This window comes from Bombus pyrosoma, linkage group LG14, assembly GCF_014825855.1.
Source record: "Bombus pyrosoma isolate SC7728 linkage group LG14, ASM1482585v1, whole genome shotgun sequence".
NCBI classification, from domain to species: Eukaryota; Metazoa; Arthropoda; class Insecta; order Hymenoptera; family Apidae; genus Bombus; species Bombus pyrosoma.
Window position 1 is genome coordinate 4653329 of NC_057783.1, and position 16844 is coordinate 4670172.

At 40.1% G+C, this 16844-nt stretch overlaps 1 protein-coding gene across 2 annotated transcripts in view; it reads left to right on the forward strand.

The window, feature by feature from the left end:
* LOC122574717 overlaps window positions 1-16844 on the forward strand; it is a 34979-nt gene that overhangs the window by 6321 nt on the left and 11814 nt on the right. For both annotated transcript variants that reach the window (XM_043742631.1, XM_043742632.1), the window contains exons 3-5: window positions 182-412; window positions 13661-13774; window positions 14669-14755. In XM_043742631.1, coding sequence (XP_043598566.1) covers window positions 182-412; window positions 13661-13774; window positions 14669-14755 — 432 coding nt within the window. The remainder of the gene's footprint in view (window positions 1-181; window positions 413-13660; window positions 13775-14668; window positions 14756-16844) is intronic.

The following is a 16844-nucleotide window of genomic DNA, read 5'->3' on the forward strand; positions in this document are numbered from 1 at the left end:
AAATTGAATATAATTTTTGTTAGAAAAATCTTGACATTCTATTTCATTGGGTTTTAGTACCGCAGATCGGCGGAAACCTAGATCTTTTTAATTTAGTAATTTATTAATTTAGTAATTAATGTACGATTATATTTTGTGTTAGAATTTCATTTGTTGATGATTCGGCGATTATTGTCAACAGGCTCGCCACACGTGGTCTGTACGGTGCTACCGCAACATTGGCGGTCAAACAAGACACTTCCGGTAGCGTTCAAGGTAGTAGCTCTGGGCGAGGTCGGTGATGGGACTCTGGTGACAGTGCGTGCCGGAAATGATGAAAATTGCTGCGCGGAATTGCGAAATTCCACGGCGGTTATGAAGAACCAGGTGGCGAAATTCAACGATCTTAGGTTCGTCGGTAGAAGCGGAAGAGGTAAGATATTTCCATATTTTATACTCCTCTACTTCTTCCCCATATAAGAAAAACAAATTTACGTCATGACTTAGGCGAAGGAGATATCGCAAAATGATTACAGGAATTTAATTCTCTACGTCTTCGACTTACCTTTTCTTGATAAATTCACATATGTTACGTTATAGGTATTATAGGTAGATTATAACGCGTAAAATGTTCAATTTTGTTACAACGAATTTCTGATATTCTTTCCCCATAAATTTTCTTATCTTTCTAGATAAATTTGTATTATCGTACACCATTGTAAAGGTAAGAATTCGTATACAATTTAAATCCGCCTTCAGAATACTTTAGTTACCTTGGAATATTTTTTACGGCTCAGTAAAGTATTGTAGGAACCCGTAAAAATTGGGCATTTCATGTATGAACGACGCAGAAGTCAAATCGATAAACCCTCTCATATAGTTATCAGTTTCACTTTATCCAGACACATAATCGATATTCAACACATTAAAAAAGAATTCTCACTTTTATGAATTTTTTTATCGTAAAGACACAGTATGAATAATCGCAGGTTTTAAAGTCAATTTAAGAAAAATAGTTCTGTCAATTTTTATTTTTTTATGTATTTCGATTTATGGGGTTGATCGGCACGATATTATCTAATGGTAAAAAGAAAAAGTGGGCACAGTCGAAGAGATATAGCCCAGAACAAATAGTCAAATATCTCGTGAAACAAACGTAGAAAGAAAGAATTTTCAGAAATCTAGCTCTCAATTCTTCCAACTTCCCTTAAGAATCGCTCCGTTGGGCGTTCTTCAGGCGGGCAGACAATTAAGCGAGGGCCTCTCGAGGAAGAGCGATTGAAAAAATTCGATCGACCGTAGTCGATGCAGCTTGGCGAATCTTTCTCGAGGGGGGGGACGGCGTCTTAAATCATTCAGTAGTCGGTACATTAAGGTGGTGGGCCTCGACTGATGGCCTCGTTTTTCCTCGGACGCGAGGCGAGGAGAGCCAGCTGGCCCCTCCGTTTCATCCTCATTTTTAATTCAACCGGCAAACAGTGTCGTCGTCTCCGTGACTCTCGATATCTCGGCCGGTCGTCGCGGAGATTTTTTAATTCTCGCCTCCCGCGACTCAATAATTCAGCTGTTCCTTCGACAAACGTGGAGAAGGTGGGGTGGCGGGGGTGGGTGGGCGTAGGAGAAAAAATATAAGAAGGGAAAGAAAAAAATAATCAGAGGCCCATAGGTCGGAGTTGAATAATGCACCCTAATAATCACTGCCATTACGGTCTCTTAATGCAAACGCTCTCTCGCGACCAAGGATCGAGCTAAGAAAGAAGAACAAGCAAGTTGCTCACCCTGCGTTTCGTCGTTCTCCCTTCGGACCTGGCCCGTTCTTTCCGGCCAAGAGGGTGGCGAGGATCGAGAGATACGAGTAACGAGGCGTCCTTTAATTCCTTTAATTCGACCGACTCGCAACGACGTCCCTTTTCCTCGTCTTCTTCTTTCCTGATCCTCTTTCTTACCGTCGCGAGAGCAACTTTCAAGAGAGCAGTCACGAGCGTAGGTTAACGAGGGGAGGCGACTTGTTTATGGCAAATTGGAAAAGGAAATTGCGGGGTCTGCGCGATATCGACTCTCTTCCGTTCACCGTGACACGCACACATCGACGATCGTCCTTAAACGGTGGTTTAAATGCCAGCCTTTTTTATGGATCACCCCTGTCCCGAATCGTCGACGACGATATCGGCCAGCGGAGCAAGTAAATTTCCAAATATTTCCACCTTCCTTCGGGAAATCAAAGATCGAGGGCTGATGCCACTTTGTACGATCAAGTCGTTTCTCGTTTGATGCTTAGGGTGACGAGATGTTGCAGGTACGACGAAACGTTACAGAGGCAGTTTTTGCAAAAATTTGCTATTTACGGCGCGACAAAAGGTACAGAAGTTTGTTTCGTTTATCTTCCCGTTACTACAGAAATTAACGAAGGAAAGTATGAAGTTAACTAGCAGACAGATATTTTGACTATTTCAGGAATCAGTTTTTAGTAGGAACGAATAAAAGTTGAAGGCGGTTTATTCGAAGTAATTGAACAATTTGAATGCCCACTAAAATGATCAAAATCGATGTTCATCTTCTTTTATGTCTGGAATATATGTATTTTAAGGATATCTTCACTTCTTTTATTAGTCTTCTATTAAATTTTAAGTCTTCTTTCTTCTTATATATCCGTCTATTTATCCATTCGATGTATATAACCTTTTATTAATTCAACATTTTTTCCCTGCTATCTATTACCTATGTAACTTTCTGAATTTTTGATAATTGCCTCCGACATAGTGAGTTTAAAACGAGGAATACCTAAAGCCGGATAATGAAATCTTCCTTCTATTACAATTTACTTTTCAACTACGCAATTGCCATCAAATCTCGTTCATATCGTGTACAAGACACGGCCGGAACACTCAACAAAGGTACAAGATAAATTCAGATTAAAGACAAGCTGTACCAACAGAGCCGACCAGCATGCGGAACTAAATTTCACTTTTCTCAGAAGATAACCAGCATCCAGGAAAGATGAGACCTCTTACTGCTTTTCCCTCGATCTTCTTTTCTGATATGTGGGAGAAAAAATGAACGAACCAACGCAACGTCGAGAAACAATGGACGTCCATGAACGGTTTTCACAATTTTTTCGCGAAACTCGTCGGATGAGAAGGATATCGCGGATATATAGGAAATCAGAGAATAGGACGGGTCAGAGTGATAGAGCGGGAGAGAGACAAAGGGGTGGCAGGGGGTGGTTGGGAGTAGAGTGGTTGGCTGTAAGCGGCTTTGGTTTCCATGGCAGTAAGCCCTCATTACTGTATTACGGGCAGCCCCTAACTACCAGCCGAACGCAACGATTTGCTTCTAGAACCTCTATGAGGGTGACGGATCATGCAAGATTGTTTTCCGCGTGTCCGGGAAACTCCGATATTCCAATCTGCCGGAAATATTCCCTTCTAACGTAGTTCCTCTTCATCCACGCTGCGACACATAGACAAATTTTCCTCCCTTTAGGTCCAAGATTTTAGTTATACGGGAATCTTTTTTTCTGATTTTTTGGCGGTTAGAATAAATATTCTTTGGTTTCTTATCGAAGAATGAATTCGATAACTTATTAAAACTGGGATCGCATTAACGCAATATTTTATTTGCAATTTTTTTTAAATAATTCGTGTTATTGAATTCTTTTCTTCGACGTTGTAATTGTGTAAGGTAACTTCGGGAGTACGTTCAACATTTTTTTCATCACTATTTCTTGCTCGATCTACGTTCTACAGTTTTATGAAATTTCAGGAAAATCGTTTTGTCATAGAGATGTCCTCTGCGAATTTAATTTTTTGTAAAGGTTTTCTGTGAGGTTACTATTAATGTAATTCGTTGTTCCTATTTCAATAAAACAGAAAAATATTATCGTACCGGTTCTTAGAAAATCTTCAGGTTCATATCTCCATTTTTCATGAAACTTTGTTCGCAGTTTTGGAATTGTCAGATTTGAAGAATCTGGCTTGAATAATTCATTTGGAGAAATTGGGGAACAGATGGACCGTAGTCTGTTTTATCGAGTAGCTAATATAGTTATAGACTCGAGCCTCTGGTATTCTCACTACCGTGTTTTTAAAGCTGAACACGATGCCAGATAAAGCAAATATTATCATGCTTTTTACATCTTCAAAAGGAAATCGATAACAAAATACGAAAAAAGGGAAAGCAAGAGAAATGAAAAATTTGTAAAAAAACACCAGACGTTACTTCCACCTCAATCTGAAACAACGAAGCAAGGTTTCATCGAATAATCGTTCTCGTATAACGAATGAAAATTTTCGAATTTCCTGTTTCACAGAATAATTTCCACCTGTGACCGTGATATGTTCGTCGTACTTTAACAAAACGGTCGATGGTCACGCGTTTTTCAGGCGGTCTGCTGGAAAATATGCGATCACCGATCACCGATCACCGATAACACACCGATAACAATCGTTATCATCTACGGAGTCGGGTAAACAGATTTGCTAAATAAATGGAAAATTTATGATGTTTGCAGGCGAGTCACGTCGTGTATCGCGCATAATACCGCGAAGAGACGAGTCGCAGCGGCCGCTTCATATACGGATTCCGTGTACATTTTTCCCCGTTTTTTCGCCTCCGTTATTTTGCACGTGGCCCGCGCTCACTGACCATTTTGGGGTAAATATTTGTTCCGTGCTCGCTCGCGGGCTTCGCCATGCCAATTTAATACTGCGACTGCGGATGAGGAATGATTTTAGTCAAGGCGAGCCACCGAGCATTGTTCGCAAAAATTCGAATCAGTCCTTTTAATCGATAGAGAAAGAATCGTTTCTCCAGGAAGCATCTAAATAATAGTACCATTAATATTTTTAGTATTCCTTGATACTATAGATGCCTTTGAATGTTTAAACCTCGCGCTAGATGACGTAGATATTGAAATTTACTATAAAAAATATGAAAAATTCCTTATAGAGTAACCTTATCTCTCAAGTGCGTGTTAGTTATATGTCCATTATATATTTCGCAGCTTGAAATTGAATCTAAATTACAATAGTTCCAAAGCGTCACACATATGGTGATGGATAGGAGAAGGTCGGAAACATTAGCAGTATGAAAAAGTGTGATAATTTTATATAATTGGCGATGGCTATAAATGATTACAATATACAGGATATCTTTTAGATTCTTTAATATTATGTAAAATTGGTGCAAATAGATTCTTCTAAAAAAAGAATCCTTACATTTATTAGACCCAAGTACTTCTTCACAGAGAATAAAACGACACGTCAATTGAAGTATGAAAAACAGTGTAGTCCCTCTTAAATATCGATCGCAATTGTTCTAAGCTATCTAAATTTGTAGAGAAGCACCTAAGTGAGATGTTAACGAATCCAAAGTGAACTTTCGTGCACTATCAATATCGCAGAGTAACTATCATCAACCTAAAAAAGATGTGTAATAGAAGAGTTGATAATACACCTGTATACCTATAATATCTATGTAACAATGTTCTCGAAAGCATTTAACAATCGATAAATGTACCGCAGATAGAGTTCTATCTTTTCTCCATAGTTTTCAGAGCTTTCAAAAATCCCGTAACTTCCATAGTTAAAAATTAGCATAGAACATAAGCGTCATTAAATAATCAGTATACTGCAAACTTTTGTGCAATTTCATATTTCCATGAACTTAACTAAGAAATTGGAGTCTGTATAGAAATTTCTTCTACCCGCTAAATATTATAACGACCATATTATTTTACATATTACGCATATGTTCGCATAATACGCGCATTCTGCACACTTTTACGCTTTTATATTCCCCATGGTTGCACGAATATCCGCAGTCTACTAATCAGGAACGATGGAAAAATTGAACAAAATGATCAAAGCCAACCGACAAATCGATGATCGCATCTCAAATAAATCTGTCATAATATTTCTCAAACATTCTTCCATTTCACCCTCATAGTTCGCAAAGTTTCGCGTATCTTCCAGCGGGTTGACGATTATTCTCGAATCTGCAGGTCTTCTCAAACGAATCTTAGAGTGTCAGAAAACGTGGGAGTTCTAGCGGAGAAAAGTCTCGTCGAGCACCCGGGGTGGTAGTCGCGAAACAAAAGGGTGGTCCCGGTCGCTCGCAGGTGGAGACAGGGGGGATATTATCATAGCGGCGCAGAGGCGTATATCACTCGGCCACCCCTTTCGTTCCCGACAGGGATTAGCGCGAAGCTCTCTCTTGTTGCCTAGGAGAGAGTCACGAGGCGGCGGCGAGACGAGCGCGCGTGTGTGCGATTCGGCTGCCTCTGCGAGCCGGTGGCCAGCGACGCCCGTAAAAACGACGGACATAAATACCGGAGTTACCTGTGTTTTATGACGTGCTCGGGCCCCGAGCTGGAGGCGGCAGAATCCGAGGCAAAGCTCCAACTATCGACAGGCCAGATCCTGACCGATGTCCTCGCGCATTGCATTCGCTACTCGTCCTCGTTGCTTCCTCTTCCTCCTGCTACTCATACCACTAGTGTTGTTAGTGGGGCTGTTTTAGCCCGTGATTCATGCGATTCTCGACAACCTTTACTCGTCGATCTCATCATCTTCGAGCTGGGTTGCTGACTCGTTGCGTGCAAGGTGGTAGGGATCGTGGATGCTAGAGTTTACTGAAGATTTCTTTGGACAGTTGTTATTGATTGGAACGTTTCCAAAAAATTCTTCATATCGGCGAGGTCATTGTCGTTGGCAATGTTGTCGTAGATGGTTCGTGTAATTTTAAATAATTCTGCAATTTGAAGAAATTCATAGTAGCATTTTTAGAAAATTTTTCCCTATTAGTATTATTATGGGGATGTTTTAGATCGTGATTTAGGATAGCTGGTTCCATGTCTAGAAGGTGGTAAGCTTTTTCGGAGGTTCTTCGTACAATTGTCATTCGTCGTAGAGGATTTAAAAAATATTCTCCATTATTACCAGTAATTATTTTTAGGCTAATTCATTGACTGTCGTGATATAATTCGTAGGTGGTTAAGTTCTCTAAAGATTCTTTATTTTCTGTTAAAAAGCTGAAAGATTTTATGGGTGATAATGTTTTTTAAACATTCGTTTTCAAACTGTCATTCACTGTAACTTGTTATTTCTGATTATGATTCATATTATTCCCGACAATTTTTCAAATAATAAATTCTTCTTCCAATTGTTATTCATCGCAGCACTTTTCAAAAATCCTTTCAAGAAGAAAGTGGTAGAAATATTCCTCTTATCAATCAACCTTCAATTATCGTTTTGTGGAATTGTAAAACACTCCTGTTGCTCGAGATTCCACGCCGAACGGAACTTTCATTTCACTCGACTATATTCCTCTGAACTTTCAACTCTTCAGCGAAGTTAGAGACGCGTGGAAATGATTTAATAAGTCGTAAAGATCGGTCGACGTTGAAGAGGGTCGAGGTTCTTTTTCATAGACCTCCAGATCTCGCCACTCCCGCGATCATGGAACAGCTGTTGCGACCATCGTTGCCGAAATTTCGCTTCGATCGTGCGTGACTTACACCGCTCACCCTCTTATTCTAATTAATCGCCTGCCCTTCGTTTCTGCTGCCAAAGTAAATTCCTCCGAAGAAACTTGCTCCTTGTAACCAACGATTAGAAATATACCGTAGACCAAATTTCGTGGTTCGACTATACGCGAATTTGCTATAGTTCCAACCAGATGGGGCTAAACAATCGGCTGAAGGTTGTTCTTACGAGCTTCTTTTCTGGAAAGCTAAATAAAGTTTCAACATCTTTAATTTTTGCTCAATGTATTTCTGTCCTTATTTAAAAGAAGTGTTCGTCGTATTACATGATTTCTATGAATGTTTCTATAAGTTATATCGCAGAAGAATTATGCCTCATTAAATCATAAAGTTGTAGATTCCATGACAAACAGAATAGGTTTTTATAGAACAAGATCAGATTTATAGATATATTCAAGAGATCATTTTTTATAACGAGCCTTCCAATTTTTAAACTCAATTTTCCAAGGAGATGAGCCCCCTAATACAATCACGTCGTTCTTGATTTTCGTTTTACTTCGAATCGTAGAATCATCCTGATTTCTCTTGCACCGCGAATTTAGACGTGTACCTAATCAGATTGGTATCGAACGAATAAATTTATAAGCCGTGAAAAGACCTGTCTGGTACCAAGAAATCGGCAGCGCGGAGCGAAGGGTTGGAGAAACGTCGTCGAAATTCACAGAGGGATTCGGTGGATTTCGTCGACCACCTCAGCGACGTTTTTTCCCAATTAAAAATTAAAAAATCCAGCCCTCTCTCAAGTAAAGGATCACGCAGGAGACACGAGATGGGAGGGCTTGACCAGCGAGAGGGAGAAACAGTTCTACGGCGGATGACTGCACCGAGATTTTCTACCGATTAAACATTATTTTTCCTGCTGGTCTCCGCTCCACTCGTCGTACGCGCCTGGACCCGGCCTTCTGTTTCTTTTTACATATGCTAATTCCACGCTCTCCACGTTTTTCCTGGCCCTTTTCAACCGTGCGCCGTGCTCTCGCTCCGATGAATCCTCGACTCGATGTCGACGTGTCCTGCCTGAGAGATTCCTCGCTCGCGCTATCGTTGCGCTTCGATTACCCGTGAACGAGGCCCAGCTTCGTCTCGTTTTCTCTCTTTCTCTTTCCCTTTGTAGCTTGTCTCGGTGTATATCTACGCTCGTTCATATCTACGATCGTTTCTAACAAACGCTGGTGTATTATGTAGCGTTGCTGGTAGTTAAAGGTAAACTTCTTTACAAGTTTGAACGTTGGAAGATAGAATTCCGTGGATAGATGCGAAATAATATCTATGGATTGGAGGATCTTTTTCCAGCTTCAAATTAGAATCAGAACTATCTTTAATATCTAGAGTGGTTTGAATATTTCAATAATTCTCAGATTGCTTTTAAATTTTGTTAATACGATTATGATAAACGATGAAATTTCAAAATGCTTTGCATAACGCATGCAATATGGACGCAAGAATTTTTTATGGTAAATATTCACAAATGTCTATCTCTAATCACTTTTAATTGCTTTAATTTTTCATTAATTTTCATTCGAACGTTTGGTTCACAAAACGGTTTAGCAATAGCTCATTTTCCAAACATTTTTCGTTCGAGAAAAAAGATCACTTCGGCTTCGATAATCGCGACGAAATTACTTTCCGCGGAGTCCCTCGGTTTTCGTATTTCGACCGCGATAAAAAGAATCGCCGGCAGATTCTTTCTCCTCCGACGGCAAGAAAAAAGCATAATGGCCGCGTGTTTACGGGCTCGCGATAGTCTACGTCCATTTACACGACAGGGATTTGCACACCGCGAGAAGACACGAGAGAACGTTCGCGTACACCCTAAGTTTGCCCAGGGATCATGCAGTGTTAAAAACTCCCCTGTTTACCGGCGAAGCTCGTACCCGAGGGTGGCTCGGATCGTTATTTCAGAGTGTTTGTCGTGTTTTAAGATTCTGACGTTTTGACTGGCCGAATCGCAGCGAAATGAGGCTCGTGTACGCTTCTATCGACTGGCCCTCCTTTTACTCCCAACGAAGACTTTTCAGTCAGGGAAATGCCATTTTTCGTTGCATTTTACGTTGCGACGTTTTTAAGAAACAACGATCTAATCGACACGTTGACGAGTCGTAAGATTAAAATACAATTGCGAAGACGATATGGTTCGAATAGTTTTTATATTTTTTCAGATTTCGAAGGGGCTGATATTTAACTTCTCACTTTTGTAGTTTACCAAACTCAATTAACTTACAAAATTAATATTTACTTCCATGGAGTCAGAAACGCGAAGACTTATCCATTTCCGTTGCGTCGTTAAGAATTAAAAATACTATTATTTTTATCAAAAGTACGACGATTTTTTAAGAAATGGAATTTATTACTCGATCAGAAATAATTCGAAAAAAGAAGAAAGATAATTTTCATAGACAATATGGCCTGAGAAATTGAACGCTTAGAGGATATGTAGGGTGAATTGAGAAATTATGCAGAAGGCTGCAACAGGGCGCGGATTGATGCGTGGAAAGGCAGCGTTTAGCACGTAACGAATTACGATTTCGGCGAGCGTAGACAGGTGGAGGGCAGCAGACCTCAAGGGGGAGGATCGTTCTTCCAGCGAGTTACACATAATGCCTCATAAACACCCTCAAAACGCCTGCCATCACCCTCGATTCGCGCCGCCACCGCCATCACGAATCTGACACCGCACCGGCAATAAACTTTGGCCTTGTTAGCCCTCCGCTTCCACCCTCGGAAATCTCTGTATTCTATTTCGAATAATTTTTTCCTCACCCCGACTGTGTTTTTTCTATTTTATTCCAGGGATTAAAAAGCATCGATGAATTTCTGTCATCGTTTTTTACCCGAATCGAAAGTTAAATCATTTGAAAGAGTATCGTATAGTGGATTTTTATTACTTCACTATTAGAGGAGCTTCAACTAGAAAACTTTTTTCTTTTTAATTTAGTTTCCATTTTTAATTCTTTCACTTAACGCTTTTAACGTTGTTTGTTGTTTTACTGGAATTGAAGGGTATGAACGAAGTCTATAGTAGCAGAGTTTGTTAATTAACCTTTTTACACGTCTTCTCTATGCACTGCTTTGTTCATATAATTTATGTTGTAATTATTTCGACAACTACATCGAATTTTTATCTCTAATTGGAGAAATACAATGATCGAGAATGTACACGTGATTTTTGTATAGGTTTCAGACATTTTTTAATAGCATTTAAGCGAGGAGAATTGTATATGGACAAGAGCAATTTTATTTGCACCATTGCTATTTATAAAGATATCTTTTTGTAAAGAGAACTATGTGAATTAGTTCTGACGTACTAAATAAGTTGAATAATATCGATGTGTATCTAATCTACATATCCAGTAACAATTTGTCATTTATGATAACGTTATACCTAAAAAGGTGGAATTTCCACAACATCAAAATTGGTTAAATTATTCTTGATAAATTATCCTAGTTCTGAGATTCGAACCAATCTGTACGACCTTATTATTTTGAAATATCACGATCCAATCGTATTTAAAAGAATGTGTTGCGAATGCAGGCTCGTCGTCACTTGGTCACAAATATTTTACGAAGCAAATTGAAGTATTTCAAAGGGTTAGAAACAAGAATGTTCGTATCACGAAACGGAACACGCGGAGAAACAGAACGTTTCCTGGGTGACGTTAAACGTCCGGAGTTGAATATTTCGCTGGACGACGGCGGTAAGCCGGTTAAATGTCGTGGTTCACCGTAAAAACCCGGTCGTTTGCCGTCCAAGCCACGCCGCCATAAAATAAAACTGCGCAACCGCGTGCGTGTATGCACGCCGACCCCATTATAAGCCGTATAACTCGGCGCTCGTAGCACGAAAACTCGCGTAAGTGCCAGCTTTTATTTCATCGTTTAGCCTCTGACCCTCCGTCGATGTATCCCAGCTGATCGTCAAATCGACGTTAAAAAATCTTGGCTGAAAGTTGAAAATCGATGATCACATCTTTCGTGTGTTTAATTTGTAAAATACTTTTATGAGTGAATGCTAGTGAATATTAGTGAATATTGATACATTGTTGATAGTTAACGGTGATTCTGTTTTATGGATACGCGTTCATTATAGATAATTCTATGTGGAAAATATTAAATTTGAACTTGGATTCACAAATGTTCTTTAGACTTGGATTTAATCTCATAATCAAATGAAATAATAGTTTTGGCGTGGAATTGGGTAACGACTGTGTAACATTCGTTTAAACCCTGTAATATTGGTCAGCGACTTGCTGGAACTTTGAAATGGATTTCCTACGAAAGAAGAAAATATGACTATTGTGTTTTTCATCTGCGGCCTTCGTACGGTAATTATAAAAATACAGGCGACTCGTTAGTCTCGTTACGATATTTGAATTTTTATAATTCAGTCTCATTTTTGTTTTAATAAGCAGACAAATTTTTAACGTTTTAAGAAAATGTTTAATATAGAATTTGAACGAGAAATCATGTTACACTGTTAACAGTTCTTTCGTGTTTTGCACAAACACTTTAGATACTCTTTAACATTGTAAAAATACAATTGCACCGATAATGACCAGAAGAACGTAGCAGGATTAAGGATTAAAGATTAAGAACTTTTAATATGTAACTAAATTATATAATTCAAGCGATATTGATCAAAGTAAATAGATATTTTATTCAGTTTAGCGACACGATTATATAGATTTATCATCTAAACATCATCTAAATAAAAATCAACATTAATATTAACAAAATCACCTGTATATTATCGATAATTGTAAAAAAGGAAAATCCGAAATCCCGCTGGGAACACTTTGACGCTTTTGGTAGTTCTAGTGTTAAATTTCCATAAAACCCATTATACTTTACTCATTTTATCCAACAATTTAATTATCCAACGCATTTCGTCTTATTAAGAAGCAGCAAAAATGTAGACCTCTTTGAACAATGTAGTCCGCATTTCTCAACTTCAAAATGTACATCTTTCCTATCTCATAAAAGATACCTTTTACAAGCATAATCTGTTAATGCATCGGCGGATTCGAAATGTCGACGACAAAATTTGAGGCAGAAAAATCGAGCTGCCGCTGATTGAAACGACAGGCTGCATCTCGACGAAGGTTTGACAGGGGCATCACGGCCGTGGATCGAGCGATCGAACCGGTCGACAGGCCGGGTATCGGTGGAAAAGGTGGAGAGGACGAAATCGCGCGTAACAAACGGCCGTGTACATTTGTCGGGGGGTGGGCTCGCGTTTAGCCCTCCCCCCTCGACATTAACATATTCCGGCCGATTCAGGGCAAACATCGACGCAGCGGCGCCACTCGTTCACCCCTTACTTCCGGCACATTTGTGTTTTGTTTCCAGCGAACGCACCCCGCGAACGCGCGTCGCCGTTTTCGCGAGCAGTTGGCCGCGTTTCTCGCGAAAAACGCGTTGGCAAGGCGCGTGCTAGGGGTGGTTTTGTCGTTAGGGATGTTTGTTGCGCTTCGACGAAAGTCGTGTGACAGTATTCCTAGCTTTTTTTCGGAGCATTTCTTCTTGTCGAAGAATTTGGTTTGTTTGTGTGCTAATTTTTGGTGATTGTCTTTTTCATTTGAAGGTAAATATGTTTTTTAGTGAGAATGTGTTTCGTAGAGGTGTAACATATACTTTAAAGTGAGTTTGTAGTTCTATATACTCATTTAATGGCGAATCATTTTGTATAAACATCAAATGGGTATAAGAAGTACGTCCATTTTGTACAACATTCTTATACCTTTATTCTCATATTTAAATTCTTGTACTCTTGTATCTACTTGTATTTGTAATTTCTTGTACTAATTTCCTATTTACCATAAACGAGGTTTCTTGTATTTATAACAATGAAATAGTGCGAATGCGCGTGAAGAATCAACGTAAGTAGAATCAGACTTACAGAACGGACAAACCTTGTTTTCAATAATTCGCTTTAAATTCCGAGAATTCCCAGCTTCAGAAAATTTATTGCATTTGGCTCTTGTCCTTTTTACGTTCCTTATCTTGAATAATAATACTACATACATTTTTTATTATCTTTAGGATCGAAAGAAATTGTTAGGAAACTGGGGTGTGATCTTGTTTTACCGCCTGGCGATAATTCCGCCAACATCCTGTTTTAAGTCTCTACTTTTGTTCCAGGGAAGAGCTTCACCTTGACGATTATGCTACAAACATCGCCACCTCAAATAGCCACTCTGTCGAAGGCGATCAAGGTCACCGTCGATGGACCAAGAGAACCCAGGTCAAAGACAAGTAAGTGTTACAGGGTTTTACCAGCAGTAGGTAACTCAGCTTTTAAACTTGAACAGACACGATAGATGTTTAATCGCCTGCTTATATTTTTGAAAATTTGGAGTGGATTATTACGAAGTAGAAATTTAAAGAAGCTAATTCTTTGAAAAGAATTTAATTACATTTTCGAATACTTTTATTCTCCTAAATATATAAATATGAATTTTGTTGGATGGAAATCTGCACTTAATTAGACGCAAATAATTTACAAACGCAAGTGACAGTTAACTCACCAACTAACAAACTATCCTCCTTTTTTCTATTACTGCGCATACCTAATAGTTGTATTTCTTTTTAACGCCATTCATTCTTAGACGCAAAATTTCTAAAAAGAAGAAGAAAAGAAAAATATAAATCGTCTTCCGAAATCACTGATATTCGCTAAAACTCCATCAAACCTTAAACCCGTTGCCTTACAATTTCTTTAGCTAATACTTTCCAACTTCAACTAGTATAGTACGGGTCAAATCACTGGATGAACAAATACTGATAATTAATTATGTAATAGTTATGATAAATTGTAGTAAACTCATAGAGAGTTCAAGTAACAATTATCGAGAATAGCTTATATCGTAAAAATATTAAATTTGATAGAGATATTGAGAACGGTAATAATCTACGAAGAGAATACAAAGAATGAAAGTCACTGGTCAACTAAAAATATTAACAAATTGTAGCAATTGTAGCAATTGTAGCAGGTGGACAATTTACATCGCACGATGTTCAAACGCTGTAGTGAAATTTGTAAAAAGATATGAGAAACTAAAGTCAGTGATTTGTCTCACCCCGTATCACTTCAGATTAGAAAAAGAACACACGTTATAATATACCACACGAATTCACGTTGCGTTTCAGGACACCAGGCCTTTCATCCCTTCCACTTCGGGCCCAGGCCGTTCCCTTTCGGCCACCCTCAGGATCCTCTGGGATTCAAGTTGTCCGGTAAGTGTCTGCCGATAGAACATTCCGTCCAGATCCGCTACCTGCCGGCATGGCACATAGTACAGCATCCACCTCGTAGCTCGTCTCCAGCTCCAACCGGATAACTAAGTTTACAACCCTGCATCATCCCCTTTGCCGATGTCGCGAAGGCAAGCTTGCTCCACTCAGTCTTGGCTTGCTTGGTGGCTACGAAGGGTGTCAAAATTGAGCGTCGGCAGGCGCCGACTCAAAATTGAGTTTTGCCACGGGGCGTCTAAGTGGAGAAGACTCTGATTAAGCCCCGGCCTTTCGTTTGTCGACGCCACTCTTCGCCGAAACTTTGCGCCCCGTTTGACGAGCGACTTCTCGCGCTACTGAAATTTCCGATCGTCTTCGAGGGAAACAGCCGCTAGGCCCATACTTTGACTTTCCTTGGCAGTTGAAGAGGAACGGAAGGAACATTCGGTGGTTTCATCGTCGCGAGGATTCCCTAGGTTTAGATTCATTTTGGTAAATTGTTGTGAAATTCGTCAGTGGCTAACAGCAAACGACTAAAATTAATATTGGAACCATCAAACTTGATTTTCTAAGTTTGGTTCTGTTCGGTAGGCGAAGGCGAAGAATTTGCGAGCAGCTTGCCAACGAATAAGTAAGATTAACTCGATTTTTTATGTTTAGAAACTTCTCGATACACGAAACAATTTGTAACCGGTCCGCCGACGAATTACTAAAATCCATATATTTCCAGACCTCTGCCATCTTGGGCCTCCAAAAAATCGAATATGGTTAATCCCGGGTACCACAGGTCTTCGTTATTTTCAACACTCGAAGGTTCCATCTCTGAAGCATCCATTTTTGTCAATTTATCATCACACGAGCAACTGCATCACAGGCCTCTATCCCGATCTCTAAAAGATCGAATATGATTAATGTCTCGATACCACAAGTCTCTATTACCTCAAACACAAAAAGTTTCATCTCTGAAGCATCCATTTTTGTCGATTTATTACCGCACGAGAAAGCCAGAGCGAGCGGCCGGTTGCAGCGGCGATTTCCGGTGGCGGCGCATTCGACGAGCTAGTTTGGCGGCGCGGATTCCAATTCAAATTCGTTCGAAGCTCGAAATTTTGATGGGACTAGCCTCGAGCAGCGAGGGTCGGCTACTGATACTGGTGCACCGACAGTGTATTGTTTCGGCATGATAAGCGGCTTAACGGAGCTTCTCTCCCCTGCCTGCCCCCGGGGGTAGTGCGGAGTAGCAGTCCTGCCGTCGATTTCTCGTCTCTGCGCTCCTATCCATCCCCTTCTCTCTCTCTTCCTCTCCCTCTCTTTCTCTCTATCCACCCTTTCCAACCCTCCCTTTTGTCCTACCACCCCCGTGGTCTACTCAATCAAGGACCGCGCCCCCGTCGACTTTCTCCTCTTCTTCTTTCCTTCAGATTTCCCATAGTAATTTCAGCTAACGAGGACGGACGCAACAATTTCCAGGTCGGCTGCATAAAATTGTTCCACGGTAATCGCTGAGCGGAAGTGTCGCACAGTCTCGTGTCGTAACGCGGCTATACAGCACGGCTAAATCGAATTACCGAGCTGCGCGATGGAAGTTCGCCGCGTTGGATATTTTGCGGAGAACGCCGGCTGTGGCAGGAAAATAGAAGAGGATAGGGTACGACGTGGAGGAACAACGACTTCGTCGGTTCTATTTTTGCCATTGTCGAACTTACTTGCCCTAGGTAGCATTAACTTTGTTGAAATTACTCTTGATAAGGTTGGTCGTGCTCGTATCTAAGGTTTTGTGATAGGATCGCTGTTCTCTGATCTATCTTCGTACTCGTTTCAATATTCTTTTTATAAAAACACATTTGAGTATCGAAATGTACATGACGGACGCGGGGAACAGTTTCGACGACTACTTTACCACGTGTGCTGGTTTCAGCACTCTCTGGCTCGGCATTTCTTTTGGAGTGGAACCATCTAGAAGTTCCACTTTTACCCAAAAGTTGTTCGCAGTAGTAATTTTCTACAGGAAAATTGTCATAATCTAAAAACACGATACACGCGAGTGTTTTTACTCTTTTGCGACAAAACTCGACAACCAACCATGCGTGAA